At 46.8% G+C, this 22,907-nt stretch overlaps 1 protein-coding gene across 1 annotated transcript in view; it reads left to right on the plus strand.

The window, feature by feature from the left end:
- Window positions 1-21,592, plus strand: part of CUL1 (cullin 1) — a 107,147-nt gene extending 85,555 nt beyond the window's left edge. The window contains exons 10-22 of the mRNA XM_082847040.1: window positions 5,470-5,577; window positions 5,657-5,763; window positions 8,092-8,140; window positions 8,869-9,000; window positions 10,242-10,359; window positions 11,521-11,597; window positions 12,090-12,221; window positions 14,679-14,771; window positions 18,895-18,942; window positions 19,022-19,104; window positions 19,651-19,756; window positions 20,278-20,391; window positions 21,050-21,592. Coding sequence (XP_082703166.1) covers window positions 5,470-5,577; window positions 5,657-5,763; window positions 8,092-8,140; window positions 8,869-9,000; window positions 10,242-10,359; window positions 11,521-11,597; window positions 12,090-12,221; window positions 14,679-14,771; window positions 18,895-18,942; window positions 19,022-19,104; window positions 19,651-19,756; window positions 20,278-20,391; window positions 21,050-21,130 — 1,248 coding nt within the window. The 3' untranslated portion in view covers window positions 21,131-21,592. The remainder of the gene's footprint in view (window positions 1-5,469; window positions 5,578-5,656; window positions 5,764-8,091; window positions 8,141-8,868; window positions 9,001-10,241; window positions 10,360-11,520; window positions 11,598-12,089; window positions 12,222-14,678; window positions 14,772-18,894; window positions 18,943-19,021; window positions 19,105-19,650; window positions 19,757-20,277; window positions 20,392-21,049) is intronic.
- Window positions 21,593-22,907: the final 1,315 nt, after the last annotated feature.

Below are 22,907 nucleotides of genomic sequence, written 5' to 3' on the forward strand. Positions count from 1 at the left end.
GGTGGGAATGGAGAGCACTGGTTCAGTTGCTACGTTTGTTTGTCTTGATATTTTAAACTTAAACCATTCTCAGTCAGAAAAACTAGTGATTTCTGCTTATCTAAACAAAAGAGTTGAGGCGATGGAGTAAGAAAAGCCCATTAAAGGACTTCCCTGGTGGCGCAGGAATCCACCTGCCAACGCAGGGAACACGGGTTCGAGCCCTGGTCCGGGAAGATCTCGCATGCCGCAGAGCAACTGATCCCGTGCACCACAGCTACTGAGCCTACGCTTTAGAGCCCGTGAGCCACAACTACTGAGCCCATGTGCCACAGCTACTGAGCCTGCGCTCTAGAGCCCGCGAGCCACAACTACTGAAGCTCGTGAGCCACAACTACTGAAGCCTGCGCACCTAGAGCCGGTGCTCCGCAACAAGAGAAGGCACCGCGGTGAGAAGCCCGCACGCACCGCAAGGAAGAGTTGCCCCTGCTCGCCGCAGCTAGAGAAAGCCCACGTGCAGCAACGAAGACCCAACGCAGCCAAAAATTAATTACTTTTTTTAGGCCCATTAAGAAAATGTGAGACTTAGCATACTGAATGGTATTTGAGGCCTCCCATTTCTCTCCCAGTTTGGGGAGGGGCTGTTTGGTTTTTTTGGTTTGGGTTTTGGGGGTTTTGCTCATTAGGGAATATCAAAATTACTTTTAAACCCTGAGTGCACACAGGCTGGCAGCGGAGGGGGGCACCTCAGAAAGTGCTGAGTGATGGGGCGCCGGGCTGGGGTTGAAGCTCCCGCACGTCATCGGCAGAGTGTAGTCAGTGGTTTGGGACTGTTCTTTTTCTGAACCTCTTGCTTCTCTGTGTTTTGCTTGGAGATGATGCGACTCCAAAGGGGAAGTGCTAATGCTTATGGGGAAGAAGAGTTCCACTGACCCCGAACGATGGCGTGGTGTGTTCTCGTCAGTTGAGACACATTTCTTTCCCTTTCCTTCTTGAAGAGAAGCAGCCCCGAGGTGGGGACGTCGGCCTCGTGGAACAAGGCCCTGGGTGGCCTGTGCTGCCTCCGCCTGTCCCCCGCGAGGACAGGAGGCCGGGTGCCGCCCGGGGCCCTGGAGGCCGCACAGGCTGAGAGCGCGATGCATGTGCGTGAGGTGGAGGCCCCAGGCCTGTGGCCCCCGTATCCTCTTGAGGCAGAATTACAGTATTCCTTAGGATCACAAGTGACCCCGAGAAATCCTGCGTGACGTGCAGCAGCTCCCCGTGAGGTACTGGCCTCACTCCTCTGGACGTGCCCCACGCGCCTCTCTGCTTTAACTAAGGGTAAGGTGGAAGTTATGTCAGGCTCCTAAAGTGTGTTTTCTCTCTGTGAGACGGGCTTTTAGAATTATCCTGTTAGTGGAAACATGTGGGATAAAAGGTAGTAATTCAGTTATGATCATGGTGGTTCCCGATTTGGCCATTGCAGAACGAGTTGGCAAAGGACAGGAGGCCAGGCAGGCGCGGTCTGGTGAGCCCCTCGAGCTCGTGCCCGGCGAGGGAGGCCGCCCTTGGAGCAGCTCAAGGGATGGTGAGCTCGTGTACCAGGGAAGCCTGGCCTGTCCTGGAAGCTCAGGGAGGTTCCCTGAAGGTATTGGAGACCAGTAGAGGAGTTGGAGCTGCCTGGGCCAGGTGGGGGTCCCAGACAGAGCAGAGACCTGTCCTGGCCACCGCGAAGTCGGCTACGACAGGAGGAGGGGGCGGGGCACAAGGTAAACCTGCGAGGGTGGGCCTGGGCTGGCCAGACCGTGGGAGACCTCGAAGGCCAGGTTGATGATGCACCTTAATCCTAAGAGCAAGATGAACCCAGGAGGATGGTTATAATAAAACCGGGCACTGACGGGATCAGATTTTTTTGTTACAAAATCGCTACCATGTAGAAAATGGATTAAAAGGAAGAAGAGTTGCTAGTGTACCAGTTAGTTTGTTAGAGTGGTTCAGATGGAAATGACACGGGCTGGTGATGGGGGGACACAGAAGGAGTTAAGTATTTAGACTCTGTAATGGACGGGATCTGTGTCGGATAATTGTTGAAGCTGGACGATGAATACGTGGGGTGGGTTTTCCTGTTCTTTGTAATTTTGAATATGTTTGACTCTTTTCTGCAATAACACGTTGAAACAAAAGAAATGGAAAGGGAGAGGTCCAGAGAGCAGCAGAGCCAGGGAGGAGATGGGGCCGGCTCTGGCACACAGAGTTTGGGGATCCCTCCAGGCGTCCGCGGCAGGTTGTGTGAACCGAGTGGGGACGTCTGGTCTGGTCTGGTCTGGAGAGGAATGTGACGGCCATTGGCAGGAAAGGCACCGATCACGTAGGAGTTGGATGAGATCCCTCTGGGACCAGCCTGAGAGGCGTCCTGTTTCTTATATGCAGAGAGCTCTCATGTACTATTGAGTAATCACGCCAATTACTGACTACCTTTTTTTTCTATTGGAGTATAATTGCTTTACAATGTTGTGTTAGTTTCTGCTGCACAATGAAGTGAATCAGCTGTATGTATACCTATATCCCCTCCCGTTTGGACCTCCCTCACCACCCCCATCCCACCCATCTAGGTCGTCACAGAGCACCAAGCTGAGCTTTCCTTTTTTTTTTTTTTTTTTTAACGTCAGAAATTCACATCTTCATGCTCTTGGAAAAAACGTGCATTTCATCCGGCTGATCTTTCCTCTCTCCTTACCTCTGTTGCTTGTCTAACCCTGCCATCTGGTGCCCTCTGAAGAGACCGCCATTTACCTCCTGGTTGCTAAATCACTCACCTTTTGAACGTCTTTTCTCTGTTTGGCGCTGCTGACGGCTCCTTCCTTAACTTCTCTCCTCTGTGTTATTCCTGTGTGCTCCCATCTCCATCTGCCCTTGCCAGGTCCCAAGGTGGCTTCTCTCTGGATCTTAGATGCTAAATTCAAGTCTCCAGGGCTCAGTACCTTGGCACGCTCTTCCCTCAGTGGGTTCCGTTCACACCCTCACTTCTCACCAGCCAGGCTCCTGGCTGAGTCTTCTCGTATAGCAGAAAGAATCTGGAATTGGAGTCTGAAGACTTCTGTTCCCTTAGGGAAGCGCTGTCTTTCCATGGGCAATTCTGCTGGGCATTTTTGGGGACATTTATGTTTTTCCAAATCCTAGATCTGAGAAAAATTGGTCAAGAGATCAAGAAAACAGGGAAGAGCGTTGTAGTTCTCCTGTAAACAAAATGGTCACCGTGGAGACTTTCCTGATTCAAAGGAATCCATTGATGATGGTCCAGGGCAAGGGGAGGGGTGCTGATGTGGGGAGTCCAAGCTTCAGGTCATCTCTGGGAGCCAGGGTGAGGTAGAGGAGCAGTGTCACCCAGTGGGTCCGTCTTCCTTGTAGGTGATGCCCAGGTATAAACGTGCATGTGTCCCTCTCTGCTGCTAAGGGTGAGTCATTCTTGCAGATAAAATAAAAACTAACCTGTTTATATACATAATATACTTCATATCAATCCTGTGAGTGGTGTTCCAAGAAAAAGCAAGTTTTGGAAGCAAAGCCCTTAACTTGGCAGTTTTGATATGCGGTTCTTTGTAACGCTGTTAACCTTTAATGTTCCTTTATTCAAATACTACACGATAACGTTTGCTGGCATTTTCCGGTGTGTAGATACTTGCTAGAGATTAAAGTTCTTTGTAAATACTTTAAAAGAACAAATGCAGAGAGAAAAATAATTTGAATGATGTGAAATAATTTGACATGAAATCAGAAAGCAATCTGAATTGGCAAAAGCAATATCAATTTCGATGGCAAAACCAAAATTAAGTCAAGCGGACAGTATTTTTTCATTGTTAGAAAAAAGAAATGAGCTTATATGAAGTACGCTGTGTGCCAACTGAGAGATGCTTTTGGGTGCGGTCTTGTGAATAAGACCATTAATACAGAATGCAAGAGATTCTTCTGCACCCGGAATAGCTGTCATGAAACTGAGAGCTGGGTTATCTGGTGGAGCAGCTAATGCGGTGTGTGTGCTGAGTTTTAAGATAGATAATTTTTAGACATTAAACACATGTGGCGTTGGCTTTCAGTATTTTAAGTGATTTTTGTTTGGCAATTATTTTGTGTTAAATTCCCTTTTAATGTTTTGTCGAATGTCTGTCAGGTAGAGGCCACTTTACATGTCATTGAAATGATAATCTTGTTATCATTTGTTCGTAATAATAATAATCCTGGCATTTTTATTACATCTTTAACAGAAAACCTCTGAAACTCTTAGTATAACCCTATCTGTCACAGAAAAATGATTTACTCTTAATGGTTACTCATTATTATTTTAAAACAAGTGTCACAAAAATGCAGAACAACTAGAATTGGGGGAGTTCTGGTTTCTCGTTCCTGAATCCCGAGGAGAAACACCTGTGAGGAATTTGGAAACGCTGGCAAACCATTTAAGCCCCCTGCTCCAGGCCTTGCCTTTGTGACGTGCTGGCCGCCGTGCCCTCAGCGCGCACCACGCGGGCTCAGCCTGTCTTCCCGACCCCTCACCCGGGCCCTTTCCTTCTCAGAGGCTCTCAGGAGTCAGGCTGCCCGTGTCTGGGCCTGACTGCCGCCGCTTAGGCCCTTGGCCGGCTGGTTGCCTGTGACTTTGTTTCTTCGTCTGTGAGGAGGGGATGCGGACAGCACTGGCCTCGCGGCAGCGTAGTGACAGCCCTCAGCGGGCTCAGCGCCGTCAGGTGCGCAGCAGACGCTCAGCGCCGGCCTCTGCTTTCTTGTGACCCAGGACTGTCTCCTTTGGCGCCCCCTCCCTGTGTTCCTTCTGTGTCGCTCCAGAGGCCTCTCCTGTGGCTGACTTTCACATTTCATGTCCATCCTGTGGCTCCTTTGTCCAGAGACTCCCACGGGGCTGACCTGCCGATCCCACAGTGCTCTGCCTGTCCTGTCTCCCAGGCCCTGGCCTTTCCCGTCTCAGTTCTCTCTGTTTGTCCACGTGGGTCTTCTGATTTTCCCAGATGTACTAGTCTCACCCTTGCTGCCACGTCTGACCTACTCCGGCCCCTCAGCCACACTTCCTAGGACCTAAAAGCTATGTTATCTTTGCATTGCCTGCCCAGCTAAGTTCTAAATAACTGGTAGACTGGTTTCCCCAGCCCAAAACAAAGTCGAGAAGTTGAATTGTTAACAACAAAAATTGGCAAAGTAAAGCTACCACTTTGAAAGTTTGTTTTCTGTCATCCCTTTGAGTTTTCAGATAATTTGAAAAAAATCACTATTTTTCATATAGCTTGAAGTCAGTATTTAATTTCGAGTGCAGAGAATATATTTTCTTTTATTATATCTATAAACATCATATCCTATGTGTTTTGATGATGGAATGAAACTATTTCTTGATCTTGTTAACATCTTTGAAGAAGTATCCAAACCTTTTGGAATGTTTTCTAGTAGCTGTTAGTGTGCAGTTTAGTCCCCAGAAACCAACTTGTGTGTCTGCTTTTCCCTCTACCCAAGGACCCCAAAATGTATGTACAGACAGTGTTGGATGTTCATAAAAAATACAACGCCCTAGTGATGTCAGCGTTCAACAACGATGCTGGGTTCGTGGCCGCACTGGACAAGGTGGGTGTGCTGGCCCATGGCTCTCCTGGGGACAGTGGCTGGCACACTGCCCTCTGACTGTGTTTCCTGTGATCTGCAGGCTTGCGGTCGCTTCATAAACAACAACGCGGTTACCAAAATGGCTCAGTCATCCAGTAAATCCCCCGAGTTGCTGGCTCGATACTGTGACTCCTTGTTGAAGAAGAGGTACTAGTGACTTTGTGTTTTTTCTTAGTAAACCTGTTTAAAATCTCAGCCTCTAGATGAGGAGTTAAAATTTATATTACATTTTACGTATGTATGTTAAATTGTAATTTTTGTACCTTTTGAGAAAATACTGTAAACCTAATGCACCTTCTTTGTCTTCCTAAAAGGCATTTCACGTTACGTGTACTGTGCCCAGTTCATGTTTTTCTTACATCACTAACGTCTGTAATGGCAGGCGGTGTGCGCGTGGCCCTTTAGCTAAATAGACTCCACTGCGCAGGTCCAGCTGGTGGTGACGAGGGTGGAGGTTACAGCACAAAGTCACCATTTCTCTTCACTCCCTACTTGCTCTTTTCTACTGGCCTTGATTAATTTTTTTCCAGTTGAAAATCTGCAGTAGCTCCCACTGGCTGCTTTTTAAAACAGAAGACTCTCCACATGCTATAGTGTTTGCATCAGTCCGTGTACTTTTAACATTTATTTTCATTTAACGAGTTTGTTTTATTGCTGTTTCATAGTCTTTATATTTTAACCATCTTATTTCTCAACTGGTATTTTTCCTAATCAATGTATGTGTATTAAGCACGAGAGGCAACGTAATCTAATACGGTTTTCTTCTCTGTGTTGTGTTTTTGGAAGTTCTCACTTAATTTTTTGTGTGTTTGTTTTGGTTTTCATCAGCATCTCTTTCACTGAGGAGTAGTTTTTTTCAGTTTAGAAATGCCCAAGGCTTATTTTCCTATTCCAAATATCACACCAACAGATTTTGCAGTAGTTTTCCGTGCCCCCCAGTCATATTGGTTTGATACTAGTAAATTGTATTTTAAGCAGCTCTCAAAGGCTCGTATAATCCCATTACAAAAAAAGACTGAGAACACCTACACTACCAAGCAAAAGACCACAAACAAGTCTCACTTAGAAGAGAGTTGTGGGAATCTTAAGTAAAATGTTAGCAAACTAAATTTATCAGCGAACTAAAGGATAACTGTCCAGAACATAGCATAGCTTTCTAGGAATGAATGCAGGGATGGCTCAACAGTAGCAAATCTAACGTAGTTGACTTTATTAACTGAGAGCTGTATGAACAACTATGTGGTCTTCTTGATTGACATGAGAAAACATTTGATAAGGTCAGTAGCTATCTCTCTTCTAACTTTGCCGGAAAGTGATTTGCCCAAGGCCCGGTGCAAATTGAGTATTTGATTTTTTCCCCCTGCTTATCACCATGCTTGTCTAATGTATAATTTAGCAATTCTAGTCAGATCCACTGATGTGTTCATTTCAGGAGTGAAAATGGACTTTAAATTGGGATGCCTCTTCTGACCTGATTTCATTTTTTAGGCTCTATAAAATGAAAGTTTTCAGTATTTTAAATACGCAGGTACTCTCATAGAGCTCCAGTTTGTTTGGCAGAATACGTAGCTTCTTTTTTAGCCATTGTCTTTTTAGAAATTGTCTCATCAAGTCTCTTGATAGATTTTTCTTCAGTTAAGGCTGCTGAAGCAGACAGAATGGCGGAGAGTTCCAAAAGCGCTGCTTTAATGAGCGCGTGTCAGTGACTAGACTCCAGTGGGCACTAAACTAACCTCTTTCAGGAGAGGTACAGCCCTGACCTCTCAGTGAGAAAAAGAGAGAAGAATGGACCTTCGGAGCCAACTGTTCTTAAATAGGAGCCTGTCTGGTGGTTGGATCATTTTCTATGAATTTATAGGGGTCTGGTTTATAAAGGACTCTTGGGATAAAAGCTTTAAATTTGTATTTACCCTGAAGTCACCTTTCAATTAATAGTTGCTCATAGAATAGAGTGAATGAATCCGTTGTTAAAGGACAAGCATCTATTTTGTAGACATAATGACAAACAGAAGGCAACACTTGAGAAGGGGCTTAAAAACCCCTTTCACTGTCTTTAATTATTAGGCCATTAAAAGGCGTTTGTTTGTTTGCTTTCAAAGTTAACTTAAAGCATATTGTAGAATGCAATTAGAAAAGTGAAGCTCATTTACTTCCATTTAAGTGGATTATCTTAAAGGAAAACTTGGTTCAGAATGTTTTGGGAAACTTAACAAGTATCTTCTGTTCAGTTTCATTGTGGATATTTTAAATGATTATGTGTGAGAATAGATTATGAAATTGAGATACAGTATAAGATTGCCAAGTTGCCACAGGTAAGGAAATCTAACTTTCCCTCTTCCACCTGATCATCTGAAAAGAACTGAGCATTTGAATGTTCAGAACCACAGTCTGATATGGTAGTTTGGCTAAGTGGTGCTTGTTTAGTAAATGTTTGCTGATTCGTTTTAAAACACTATGCCTTTAAAAATGTTTCAGTTCCAAGAACCCAGAAGAAGCAGAACTAGAAGACACGCTCAACCAAGTGGTAAGGTGCTGGCTAGTTATGTCGCTATGTTGTAACCTTTTCTCTGACAGGTGGCTTTAAAGTTATTTATGTGAGCTGTCTGGAATGTGGAAGGTAGTAGAATCATTTATTTTATTTTGAATCTATGATTTTACTCCCTATGTTGAGTCATTAATTTTAGCATTTGTACTTTCCTCATTAGTACTAAGTGTAGACCAACTTAATGTGATTTAAGGGGTTGATGAAAATATTTACTTTAAAGATTACAGGACAGTAATTTTTTTTAACTTTTTTTTTTAATTTATTAAAAATTTACTTTTGGCTGCGTTGGGTCTTCGTGGCTGCACGCGCGCTTTCTCTTGTTGCGGCGATTGGGGGCTACTCTTCCTTGTAGTGCACGGGCTTCTCATTGCGGCGGCTTCTCTTGTTGTGGAGCACGGGCTCTAGGCGTGCGGGCTCAGTAGTTGTGGCTCGCCGGCTCTAGAGCGCAGGCTCAGTAGTTGTGGCGCACGGGCTTAGTTGCTCCGCGGCATGTGGGATCTTCCTGGACCAGAGCCCGAACCCGTGTCTCCTGCATTGGCAGGCGGGTTCTTAACTACTGCGCCACCAAGGAAGCAGGACAGTATTTTTTGTCGTCATAAATGTTGGCATACAGGGCCGGACAAGACAAAGCACACGTGTTGGTTTCTGGCCTGTGTTTGGTGACAGATTTTAAGTGCGTTAAGTGTGCTCTCGTGGTGGCTTTCTAGATGGTGGTCTTCAAGTACATAGAGGACAAAGACGTGTTTCAGAAGTTCTATGCGAAGATGCTGGCCAAGAGGCTCGTCCATCAGAACAGTGCCAGTGATGACGCCGAAGCAAGCATGATCTCGAAGTTAAAGGTAAGTGTAATCTTCTCCTGAACGATTCCAGCTTTAAGTCGTTAAAGTTCTTAGTGTCTCCAGGTTATCAGCTGGGCAAAGCCATCAATCAGTGATAACACGGAGTCCGCGCAGTGTGCGCTCTGCTACTCCGCTACCGAGAACCCGCCACGGTTGTGATGAGCCCAGGTCTCCCCTCATCAGGCCTCACGTGCTCTCCCGACCTCCCTACCTGCCCAGCACACACACCTGGGGGCCCTTCTGTTCCAGCCGAGCCCTGCTCGACGCCCAGCGCCTGCTCCTGCACCTGTGGCCTCAGCTCTGCCCCCCGCCACCAAGAACTGCTCCACGTGGCGTGGCCCGTACTCTTGTGCTGTTGGCCTTGAGCGGGCGGGGTGTTTTGTTTTTTTCTAGGCTTGGTTAACAGTTAGTAACCCCGCGTCTGCAGGAGGACGGAAAGCGTCAGGGTTAGTTTGCTGTTGAGTCTTTCTTTCTTTATTCCGCCGCCTCTGCACTTAGCCTGCTCGCTGGCCTGTCAGATGCTGCTACATGTTCTGCAGCATGTTTCACTTTGACCCGAAATTATAGTTCCACGGTATCTTGTTCAGCTCGGGCTGCCGTACCAACATACCATAGACTGAGTGGCTTGAACAAGAGAGATTTATTCTCAGAGTTCTGGAGGCTGCCGGGAAGTCCAAGATCAAGGTCCCAGCCAGTTCAGTTTCTGGTGAGGGCTCTCTTCCCAGCTTGCCTGGGGCCGCCCGGCCACGTCCTCACACGACAGGGAGCGGGGTCGGGGGCAACCTCTCCGTGTCTTCTCGCAACCACACTAATCCCAATGTGGCGGAGGCCCGCCCTCATGACCTTTTCTAAACTTAATTATCTCTCTGTGACCTGACTTCCAAATGCCATCAGCACAGGACTGGGGTAGGGGCACCGTTCAGTCTGTGGTAGTGGATGAGAGACATAGCGAACTATGTCATCTTGGTGTTCCCCCACGGGGTCACAAATCCTTGCTCTTTGGGCCTGCGTGATAGTTACTGTGTGTATAAAGTCGTAACCGTTCCATTTATAACTGTATAATTTTTGATAGTGTATGAATTTTAATCAGTGCATGTTTATACCCTGAGATACAGTTAAACGTTAACTAGCTTTAGTAGTACGGTTAAGCGTCTGTCATGTACTGTGATCCCCATTGGATTCCCTGTATACATTTATATTTCTATAGAAGTTAATAAGGCAGTTATCTGGGTTCATTTCAGCAAGCTTGTGGTTTCGAGTATACCTCTAAACTTCAGCGGATGTTTCAAGACATCGGTGTAAGCAAAGATCTGAACGAGCAGTTCAAAAAGCACCTGACGAACTCGGAGCCTCTGGACTGTGAGTATGCCCGGCTTTCCGAGCTTCCTTGACAGGCAGGGTTCTCGGAGGAGGTGGCGCTCTTTGTAGCTACTGAGAGAGATGGTGGATGCCTTATCAGAAATTCAGGGACAGGTAAACAGGAAGTCCTCCCCACAGGCACTGCCCACCTCCTGACTTGTGTGGTGACAGGAGGTGACAGCCTTGGAAGCGTGTTGGCCTTTCCCGGAGGGCCTAGCCGGGCGGGTGGCTTGCGTCCAGGTCCTGAGCCCCGGCCCCTTCTCCTGGCTGACGTGGCCGCCCCACCCCAGGTGTTTGCCATCTCGGGGCTCCACGCACAGGTTAAGTTTCAATGAATGTTTTTTAACCTTAGTTTAATTCCATTCTAGCAGTTTTTTTAATTATAAGAAACTGAATTGGCTGTGTAGATAACAGAGTCAGACATGGCTTCCGATTGCCATTGGGGGTCGGGACAGGCGGGTGCCCGGCCTCGTTCGTGGAGGCCAGCTGGGCTCCTGCTGTGAGGTCTGCCTGCTGCAGGAGGTGGCAGGTGACGCTGACATCATCGTGCGGTGATTTTATCTTTTTAAATGAAACACGAGGTTTGTACTTTTCCCACATTGAAAGCACTATTTCATTGTTAAACTTGACAGCCGTGCCAGCGGACTTGTTGTCAGCCGTCTGCGATGATGACATCGCTGTTATGAACAATGTATAGGTTATATGTGTGTTAGATATATATAGTCCGTGTGCTATACACAGAGTAATCTGTGCTACACAGAACAAAGAAGTCGGCTTACTTTGGGGTTCTCGTTGTCTAGAGTTTGGGGCTCTTGTGCCATCCATGCCTGGTGGCCTCAGGTGCGCCGCAGGGGGACTGAGGGTTATTCATGGCAGGAAACTAAAGCAGGTGCAGCCAGATGGGCCCACGATGTTGTAATTCTGTGTTAGAAGAGGAATGAAAAGCTCGCTCTTTGGAGGAGGGAATTTCTGGCTCTTCTCCCCTTCACTGATTTTAATTGAAATTAAATGTGTTCAATCCTTAGTTTTATATTAAAGCAGGATTTTTCACTCAGTATGCTTTCTTTTAATGAAAAGCAGTCCATGTGTATCTGACATGTGGCGCTTTTCAGTTCATGGGGCTAATTACATGTATTCCTGGCTTTTTCCCCATCCCCCCAGTGGACTTCAGCATTCAAGTTCTGAGTTCTGGATCGTGGCCCTTTCAGCAGTCTTGTACGTTTGCCTTGCCGTCGGAGGTAAGGATGACTCTGTCATCTGTTCGTTCCCTTCGTGTTGAGCAAAGGTGAAAAGGGGCAGCCTCCACCATTATACACGTGCTGTTTGCAGAAGGCCTTCCTGCTAGTCGGCCATGTGGCGTCAAACCGGGCGGTGCTAAGGCAGCCGCGAGCCCCGGGCCGGGCAGGAGATCCAGAGGTGCGCCACCCCTGTTCCAGCTCAACAGTGTGTTCACTTACATGGTCATTTACTCTCGAAAGTAGAACCTAACAGCTCTGCGATGAACATCGTGATGATACCTACTTGTCTGGAGCTAAAAACTTTTTGATTGTACCTTCAAATGCTTAAATCAACGTGCTTTTTTGCGAGAGTAAACACCTGATATTTGTATTTTACTGTTCTGTAAGCATTTTGTCCGGTAAACTTGGACCAGTGTTTTTTATTTAGAGATGTTGACTGTAGAATATGGTGAGATATATATTCCACAAATGCTCTTCCCCCTCTGTATCCAGCTGGAACGGAGTTACCAGCGATTCACAGCGTTTTATGCCAGCCGTCACAGTGGCAGAAAATTGACATGGTTATATCAGCTGTCAAAAGGAGAGTTAGTAACAAACTGCTTCAAAAACAGATACACCTTGCAGGTAAGATCACCTTTTTATTTTGGATTTTTTTTTTTTTAAGTATAAATGAAGACAAGTTACAGAAATTTAGTGTTTCACGCAGCAAAATCTGGAGTCAAGCTTCTGGCAAAATAATACCGTGGTTAAACAGCTTGGATTTTTAAGAGTCAGCGGAGCTGAGTTCTTACTCTCTGTGGCTAAGGGAGAAGTTACTTAATGACACTGAGCCTCACTTTTCTCCTCCACAAAAGGGCGGGCGGGTGTCAGTGCTTCGACTCTGTGTGTGGTGTGAAAAATAAGCGAAATCATGTATTTAATAAGTGTTGGGTACAGCTCCTGCCTGACACACACTAAGTGGTCAGATAGTTTAAAAAGCAGGAGTCTCATGAATTTAATTACGATAATAGCTCTTTCCCTTTGACAGGGCAGTTTCACATTAACAACAACCCTCGGCGCTCACTGCGGTGCTGAGTGCTGTGTGATGATAACTGTAACTTAGGTTCCATTTTATATCTGGGAAACGGGGGGGATCAGGCAAATTTAAGTGACTTCCTCTGGCTCCGGGCTGATATGCAGCAGAGATGAAATTGCAGTTAAGGTCTTTTCCCTTAAAGAATCCATCTTGAAGAGGGTTTCGCTAGTGTGCTTATAAAAACAATTATAAATCTGCTATTAAGTGTTAAGAAACCTCTGACCGCATTCTGCAGACTCAACCTGCTCATTAATTTAAACTTTTAATAGTTCTACCCTGATAAAAGTGTTTGATATTCTGTTACACCAGGTCCAGAGGTCTTTATCCACTTGAATGTGGATTTCTCTACAGCTGACCCTTGAGCAGTGCGGGGGTTAGGGGCATCCGTCCTCCATGCAGTTGAAAATCTGCACATGACTTAGAGTTGGCACCCTGCATCCACGGTACCCTGTATCCACGGTTCCCTTGCATTTGGATTCAACCAACCTCGGATCTGTAGCACTGTCCTGTTTGCTACTGAAAAACAAAATCCACGTATAAGTGGACCCACACAGTTCAAACCTGTGTCAAGGGTCAATTGTACGATTGGAAATTTTTCTTTATTCCCAAGTATGCATAGAAGAATCTATGAGTTCATACTTCAGTACCTGAAATCTCAGTGCCCCTTTTTTGATAAGTGGACATTCTGTAAACTTTACTGATATAATTTACGTAAAAAGACACCCATCTAAGTGTACAGTTGGAGTTATGACAAATGTGGACACCTGTGGGGCTACCACCAAGCTGTGGAACATTTATCAGAGACTCGTTTTGCTTTTGGTCACTGCCATCAGAGATGAGAGGCCCCAGCTCATCTCAGGAGAGACCTCAGAGCTGTCAGTCTTGCCCCGCCACCCCCCCCCCACCCCGCCACCCCCCGTGCCCCCCGGGCCATTTTCCTGGCCGCATCCTGAAGTCTGTCAGAGGCACTCGCCCCGCCCACACTGCCGCTGCTGCCCCCCCTCCCGTTGACCAGGGTTTTGCCTGGACAGGTGGCGGTACTCATGGCCCTTTAGTTGTTGCCACGGGTTATGGAAGAGGGGAAGGGAGGAAGGGTTCCCACGGGGCGTGTGGCACGGCGCCCAGGGCTCCCCCAGGAGCGGAGCGCCCTCCCTCAGCGGGCGTCGTTCCCTGCACAGCTTGAGAAATTAAAACCAGTGCATGCTGCCTGGCGCACGGTTTGCTAAAAATACCTCAGGGCGGTTGTGGTTTGCTTTAAACCATTTAAACTTTACATAGTGAAGTACTTAGGATAAAAAAAAACAACAAAAAACACCCAAGTATAATACAGCTCAGCTGCAGGTTCCTCTGTCAGTGGTGTACCAGACACAGTTTTCTTTAGTATTTGTGGAAAATCACATTTAAAGATGGATGCTCAGTGCTTCTGTCGACACTGGCTGAGTATCTGTGTTTATCTATATAAAATGAGTGTGGCTGCGTAGATGGTGTGTACACTTAACCCTTGAACCTCATGGGTCGACTCTTAGGCGGGTTTTTTCCGTAGTAAATACTCCACAGCCCGATCCACGGTTGGTTGAATCTGGCTATGAATCCTCGGGTGGGGAGGAAGCACACATACACGGGGCCGATCTTAAGTTACACGTGGCCGCTCAGCGGCTCAGGCTCGGCACCCCTCACCCAGCCCTGCTGCGAGGCATTCAAAGGCCAGCCGTATTTATACAGACAAAGCATTTGGAAGAAAGTTCAAAATCACTTGAATGTTTGAGAAGGTGGAGAATGACGTCTTTCAGGAAAACGTGGCATCGTGGTGGAATTAGACACGTTGTCTTCCCTTGTAGATCTGCTTTAGTTACGACACTTTGTCTTCCCTTTTGGATCTGCTTTGGTTTCTGCATCTGTCTGGAGAATTGGTTTCAGGAGTGGGCCCTTCACGCTCAGGCTCTGCACTCTGGGAGCTGTCCGCGCGCTTAGGTTTTGCCTCTCTTTCTTTCATGTGGGACCCGAAGGCGTCGACGTTCCAGATGGCCATCCTGCTCCAGTACAACACGGAGGACGCGTACGCCGTGCAGCAGCTGACAGACAGCACCCAGATCAAAATGGTATTCCTACCGCCAGGCGCTCTGCTGTGGGAAGCTGTGCGGGGAGGGGATGGGGGTCTTCTTTGATTTGAAATGGGTATCTGTCTTATGAACATGAATATGCTCTCATTCCAGGGCTCAAGGCATGATTTTTTTTAAATACTAATTTTTAAACTCAATGTAACATATACCTACACACACACACACACACACAACACGTACACATGATATGCTTTTCTCTCATTCATTTAGCTTGTTCTTAACCCTCTTTCCAGCTAAGCTTTTTCTTACTAAACTTAAATTTTCACTTAATGTTATTCTTCTATTAATCATTTTTTTATTGTGCTATTTCACATAACATAAAATTCACCATTTTAAAGTATACAGTTCAGTGATTTTTCACAGGGTTGTATAACCACCGCCACTATCCAATTCCAGAACATTTCCATCACCTTCAGAAGAAGCCCAAAACCCACTAGCAATAGCTACCCTTTACCTGTCCTCTCCCCAGCCCCCATGACCACTAATCTACTCTACTCTGCTCTACTTTTCTCTCTCTCTCTCTCTCTCTCTCTCTGGACTTGGCCTGCTCTGGACATGTCATATAAGTGGAATAATATGACACGTGGCTTTTCGTGTCTGCCTTCTTTCACTCGGCATAGTGTTTTCAGGGCTTATCCATGTGGGAGCACGTATCTGTATTTCATCCTCTTTTTATGGCCGAAATATGTTCCAGTATATGGATGGACCACCTTATGTCTATCCATTCATCAGTTGATGGACATTTGGGTTGTTTCCACCTTTCAAGTCTTTGTATGAACATATTCTCAGTTCTCTTGGGTATAAATCTAGATGTGGAATTGCTGAGTCATGATAACTTATATTTATCTCTTGAAGGAGCTGCCAGACTGTTCCACAGTGGCTGCACCAGCTTGTATTCTCACCAGTAGTGTATGAGGGTCCACTTTCTCCACATCCTTGCCAACATTAGTTGTTATCCTTTTTTTTTTTTAAATTACACGCATCCTAGTGGATATGAAGTAGTGCCGCATTGTGATTATTTGCATTTCCCTAACAACTAATGATGTTTATGCCCGTTTTTAATTGGGTTATTTGTCTTTTTTGTTGAGTTGTAAGAATTCTTCATATATTCTGCATAGTAGACCCTTTTCAGATACATGATTTACAAATATTTTCTCTTGTTCTCTGGGTTTTCATTTTCTTAATCACACACATCGTTTTAATTTTGATGAAGTCCACTTTATTTTTCTTCTATTGATTGTGCTTTTGGTGTCATATCTAAGGAACCATTACCTAATCCAAGGTCAGAGATTATTCTTTCCCTGTCTTTTTCTTTTTATTGAAGTACAGTTGACTTTATATATATATATATATATATATATATATATATATATATATATATATATATATATATACAGACACACACACACACACACACATAAATTTATCTATTCATTTTTGGCTGCGTTGGGTCTTCGTTGCTGCGCGCGGGCTTTTCTCTAGTTGCGGCTAGTGGGGGCTACTCCTCATTGTGGTGCACGGGCTTCTCATTGTGGTGGCTTCTCTTGTTGCAGAGCATGGGCTCTAGGCGCGTGGACTTCAGTAGTTGTGGCACACGGGCTCAGTAGTTGTGGCTCGTGGGCTCTAGAGCGCAGGCTCAGTAGTTGTGGCACACGGGCTTAGTTGCTCCGTGGCATGTGGGATCTTCCTGGACCCACAGGGGATTGAACCCGTGTCCCCTGCATTGGCAGACGGATTCTCAACCACTGTGCCACCAGGGAAGCCCTGACTTTTTATTGAAGTATAATTGAAGTATAAATTAATACATTAGCTTCAGATGTACAACATATGATTGGATATTTTTGTACATGTTTTTTCCCTATTGGTTCGTACTAGCAACCTGTCAAAATCAATTGGCCATAGATGTATGGGTTTCTTTCTGGATTCCCAATTCTTTTCCACTGATCTAAATGTCTGTTCTTATGCCAGTACCACATTGTCTTGGTTACTGTTGTTTTATAGTAAGTTTTGGAATTGTGACATCCAACTTCGTTCTTTTTCAAGATTGTGTTGGCTATTCTGGGTCCATATAAGTTTCAGAATCAGCTTGTCCGTTTCTGCAAAAAAGGCAGTTGGAATTGTGATGGGGATTCTATTAAATCTGTAGATTGCTTTGGAAGGAGAATGGCCATCCTAACAACATTAAGTCTTCTGTGAACATGGATGTCTTTCCATTTATTCAGACTGTCTTTTATTCTTTTTAAACTGTGTCTCATATTGATAGTTTTCATTATGCAAGCCTTTACACTTTGGTTAAATTTATTCCTAAGTATTTTAAGTTTGATGCTATTGTTAATGAAATTGTTTGTTCATTGGTGGTGTGTAGAAATATAATTATGTATTGAACTTGTATCCTGCAACCTTGCTGAACTCATTTATTCTAATATTTTTTGTGTGGATACTTTAGGGCTTTTTTAATATGTGACCATGTCATCTGCAGATGCAGATAGTTTTACTACTTACTTTTCCTATTTGAATGCCTTTTATTTATTTTTCTTGCCTAATTGCTTTGGATAGAATTCGCAGTACATTGTTGAATAGAAGTGGTAAGAACAGGCATCCTTGTCTTGTTCCTGATCTTGGGGGAAGCCTTACAGTCACTTAAGTTTCTCTTAGATGCTGTTTACTAGACTGAAGAAATTCCCTTCTATTCCTAGTTTTTTGTTTTGTTTAGTTTCGTTTTGGTTTTAGTGTTTTTATTATGCAAGAGTGTTGGATTCTGTTTAAATGCTTTTTCTACTGCATTGAGATAACTGTGCTTTTTGTCCATCAATAATGGTGCATTATGTTGATTTTTTTTTTTTTTTTTTTTTTTTTTTTGTTGAATCACCCTTGCATTCTTGGGATAAATACCACTTGGTCATGGTGTATAATGCTTTTTATATGCTGCTGGAATTTATATGTTTGCTGGAATTTTCTTGAGGATTTTTCCATCTTCATTCATGGGAAATTGGTCTGCCATTTTCTTTTGACGGTTTTGTCTGGTTTTGGTGTCGGGCTAGTTCTGGCCTCATAGAATGTGAATTAGGAACGTCATTTATTTGTGAGTCCTGCTTCAAGTTAGTCCAGAATACATTCTCAGTTTCTAATAACAAAACTAATCTGCTTCTCTGCACATAGGAGTGTTCTTCACTCCTCACCAGAAGGAGGAGGCTTCCGTTAGGGTGGAGGCTTAGGTTGCCCCCAGACCCTGGTGTGGGGCTCTGCCCTCGGTCGGGGACCTGCTTTTCGGAGCTGAGCTCCCCACCAGCCCCTGAGCCAGTTTTTAGTGCAGAGCCGGCTCCCCGTGGGGGGCTGACCCCTCCCCTGCCCTCCACAGTAGGAGTCATCTTGGCTCAGGAAGGCAGCCTCTGCATCCGTGCCCCGGGCGTGGCCAGCAGCATCCTCATCCTGCTCTGGACTCTGGGCCAGTCACCACACCAGAGGCCTCTCCAGCTCTCCTTGACCAGGATGGGCTTCCCTTACGTGGGGGGCGGCCCTTTCCGTCCAGGGAGGAGGGGCTGCGCATGTGAGCGGCCTGGTGACTGTCCGATTCCATGGGATCGGGAAGCTGTGGAGCAAAGGAGAGCTGAGAAATGGTTGACCACCTGCTCTCGGGGGGAGGAAGCGGCCCAGAGGCCACACGACGGGCTTAGAGTTCACCAACGGTGGGTCAGCGGCAGGGTGACGGGCACCATCCCCATCCTGTTCGTGAGCAGACGGTGTTGTCCACCGTGTCCGGGCCCATGACACTCCCTCTGCTCATTCTTTGCGGTGATCAGTGTTCCAGATGCGCCGTCAGGCATCTAAGAAGATTTAGTCAAAGAAATCAGTTATGCACGATTTCTAATATTTGTAGTAGAATTGTCAGTTTTAATACTAGGTGATCAAGAGCAGAAAGGGGTTGATTTCACTTTTAGGAGTAGGTTTTGGGGACCCTGTAAGAGGCACCATCCCTCTTTTTCCTCCGGGCATATTCTACTTCAGTGACTATTATTTTTCCATAGAAGAATGGACTGTGGGACTGGGGCTGTGGTTCTTATTACAAAGAAAAATGCATTTTCTCTTTTCTCTTTAATTGCAGGACATTTTGGCACAAGTCCTACAGATTTTATTGAAGTCAAAGTTATTGGTATGTTTGTGTACTTTTTATGTTAAGCTAGAAGAAAACCTTTTCCTGAGATTACGTAGTAACAGTTGTTTTCTTATAGGTCTTGGAAGACGAAAATGCAAATGTTGATGAGGTGGAATTGAAGCCAGATACCTTAATAAAATTATATCTTGGTTATAAAAAGTAAGGAAAATCTTAACAAGTAGATGGTCCTAGGCCGTAGACTTATCCCCTGACCCCCAGTGCACTTACTGGTGTCACCTCAGATGGGGGGCTGTGAGCACGGTGCCAGGCCTGGCAGGCCTTTGACAGGGTCCTCTGATTCCCTCTGACCCATCCTGGGTGGGTCTCCATTTGACTCTCAGCTTTGGGGTTTTTCTTCTATTGGCAAATAAATAAGTCTCCTTAAATGGCTCGCCTAGAAAGTTTGGACCTCTGTGTCCCAGTGTCTTGATTTTATTTCACTTGACAGAGTTTGGGAGAGCAGGTTAAGGAACTGAATTTCCTGCAATACAGACGTCCTGCTGCTGGCAGAGCAGGAACCTGCCCTGCGGAGAACTAGGGGCTTTTCAGAGAGATGAGTGTGGCAGGGAAGCGGGAGATGGTCGGTCACACTCTCCACCCTCCGTCTGGGGAGCAAAGCACCTCTTAAAGATTGAAAACAGAAAGAAGCCTTTACTGCGTGCCTTTTAAAACAATAGTGATTGATTTCCTCGATTTTCTTGACAGTAAGAAATTAAGGGTTAACATCAATGTGCCAATGAAAACGGAACAGAAGCAGGAACAAGAAACCACACACAAAAACATTGAGGAAGATCGCAAGCTTCTGATCCAGGTGACACTGGGTGCCTGTCCCCTCGCATGGGAGGTGGCCGCCGCAGCGGGGGTGGTGCTTCCTCTGGGCTGTGTGTCCTGTGACTTGGGAGTGGTGGCCAGGATGATGGGTGGTTCTGGATGGAGTAGATGGAATAATCGATGAAATAGATGAGAGCAAATACCTGTGGTGAGTTACTAAGATGGGAGGGAGGGAAAGTTGTTTAGTGCAGGGTCAGGCGGCTTCCGTGGCTTCGAAGACTGAACTTTTTCTCATTTTAAAAGTGTTTTCTACTTGGGTTAAATTGCTAAAACTGCTGCTCATAAGACCAAAACATTTTAATGTTTGTTGTGTTGGCGCTGAAACTTAAGTAGATGGAGTTGGCGCCCTGCCCGCTCTGACCTGCCGTGTGCTTGTTACCTGTTAGGAAATCGTAGTCCTCTGCGTGTTTGGCAGCCTTGTTGCTAGTTCTTCTTAATTACTACGGCTAAGGTCTTATAACTCCGTTAAACACATTTGTTTTTCTTTCCTTGGTCACACAGGCGGCTATTGTGAGAATTATGAAAATGAGGAAGGTTCTGAAGCACCAGCAGTTACTTGGAGAAGTGCTGACCCAGCTGTCCTCAAGGTTCAAGCCTCGGGTCCCAGTAATTAAGGTACAAGAATTACATAGCAGGAGCATTCAGATTACATTTCAGAAGCCAGAAGAGGTAACCACACTAGGCTGATGGCTGTGTCGCGAAGAAGGAACTTGGCTTAGTCACGTATAATAGGTTTCTGCAAAAGAAAATAGGATGAATTTTTCAACGTTTTATTGAAGCACGTACACAGAGAAGGGCAAAATCCTCAGCATTCAGCTTGCTGACCTTGGCAAAGCGATCAGCTGCCCCAGACGAGAGGGAGCCTCGCGCTCCCTCCCGGCCCGGTAGCCACGCCCTGGTGTCACCACCGCCACGTGGCACTTTGCCGCCTTGAACTCTGCCCAGAGGGTCTTGAGAGTCCCGCCCTCCCGCGTCTGCCGAGCCCACCGGGGAGGCGGTCTCCATGGATGTGGCTCGTTGCTCCGGGTCCCCTGGGTGGCCCCGCGGCCCCTGGGCACACTCGAGGCTCGTTTCTGGTTGCGGTCATTTCAAACAGAAACTGGGCGGCAGGTACCGCGGGGCGGGTGCGGCTGGAGGGACGGGAGCCGCGGGGGCGGGGCTCTGGGCGGGGAGGCGGCGGTGCCCCAGGGATGGAGGGGGGTCCGTCTCCGTTCCGACCCTGAACATGTTTTTCCCTTTCACTACCTCTTCCTCTTCTAAAAATGGCGCCCAGAAATGCATTGACATTCTGATCGAGAAGGAATATTTGGAGCGAGTGGATGGTGAAAAGGACACCTACAGTTACCTGGCCTAACCCTCCTGGAGGGGTCTGACCGCGGCGCAGCCCCTCGTCCCGTGGGAAGGATGGAGACGAGGCGGCGGCGGCGGCGGCGGCGCCACGCGGACCTCCTGCTCAGCCCGAGGCCCAGGCTCCCATCGCGGGCTCGGGGCGATGAGAACTGCTCAGGATCGCCACACTTCACGTCTGTAAATACGGACACCGACGCCATTTAAGCTAATTTAAGACCAGAGGGGATGGAACCTTCCTCGCTGAGGGCTGCATGCTTCTGCATCCGAATCAACCCATTGGCCACGTGAATGACAGCGGCCGGCCAGGCGGCCCTTCGGAGGCCGGCAGCGCCTGGAGAGCAGATCTGAATGGACCCACGTGTAATCCGCTATGAAAAACCATTTGTATAGTGTGTTTCATTTTTTAATGTGTGAAAATAAAGAAAATTAAAGGATTTCTGTACAAGTCGCATTTGGTTTTGTTTTAAGTTTTACTAATTTCTATATGTAAATAAAAGACATAATGATTGTGCAAACGGGTATTCCCAGTGTCTTCCTGAGGCCCCAAGGGCTGCCCTCCTGAGATTGGCCTTTGTAAGCTCTTCCCATCTTAAGCCCTTTGTCGTCTTTTTCTCCTCGACGCTTGTGCTCAGCCCCGCGATTTCCTCCAGCGACTGAACGGCAGCTCCCAGGCCTCAGCGCCTCCCATGGCTTCTCTGTGGACACTTGAAAGGCTGGACGGGGTCATCCCGACACCTCCCGTGGGAAGAGTGGCCCCTGTTCCCGGGCGCTGGTCACGAGTGCGGCTTGGGGACTGTGTCTACCACCAGCGCCTCCCTCCTGCTTCCGACCAGTTGTTCGAAGGACAGTCACTCCTCATCCGCGGTCCTGGTGTTGGCGATGTACCACTGTCACTCAGCCCCCAGGCGGTCACTTCCCGGCCCGAGGACAGAGGAACGGGAGGTGGGAGCAGAGGCCCGGGTAAGGCTCAGTCTCAGGGGCTTCGTGGTCCTCATAAACCACAGGCAACTCCCGTGATGTGAGACGTGAACATGCTTGTCAACACCTGTGCGGTCCCTACCTGCCCGGAGGCCAGGTTCCAAGAGCAGGGCCAGAGGAAGACGCCAGAGCTAAGTCCTTACAGTTTCTTGGACCAATCTGGCACCTAACAGGTTAGTTTTAAAAAATTAAAAGTTAAACAGGTTATTAAAAGGAGTAGTAGTAATAGACTAAGCACTTGTGTAATGGTGTCCACTCTTTGTTTTTCTAGTACATTCTTCTTTTTCAAACGATCATAAAAGATTCCCAGTGTGTGAACCAGGCAAAGAAGCATTGCCACCACCCCAGGGGACCGTCCCTCCCCCCAGATCCTGCAGTGCCCTGGGGCTCCGAGGACGGCCTAACTGCCCGCGAGTCCTGGCTGGGACCACAGCTCTGCTGCTCCTCTCAACAGTCCATCCGCCTCCGCGACTAACGTGCTGTAAGTAACCACCACGGAGCCAGTTGCCCAGCTTGTGTCTGAGTCTCATCGAGTGGGAAGGTAAATTTTAATGAGATGTTGCTGCTGTCTCTCGAGTTCCTCCAGGATGAAGAGTGCCTTTGGTAAGACCTAGGACATCTGTGAGCAAAGGCGGACTGACGGTAGGTGATTGGGTGGTTCCCTCCCATCCTCAGATTCAGTACCTGTACCTGCCCACCCCCCTCACACTTGGTCACTGTCGTGTTTAATGGGTGTGGAATAAAAAGCAGCTCAAGACTTTGTGCCTCTATTCCCTAAACCATATCCCAGCCTAACAAGGACG

Source organism: Leucopleurus acutus (assembly GCF_964270905.1).
Source record: "Leucopleurus acutus genome assembly, chromosome: 9".
NCBI lineage: Eukaryota > Metazoa > Chordata > Mammalia > Artiodactyla > Delphinidae > Leucopleurus > Leucopleurus acutus.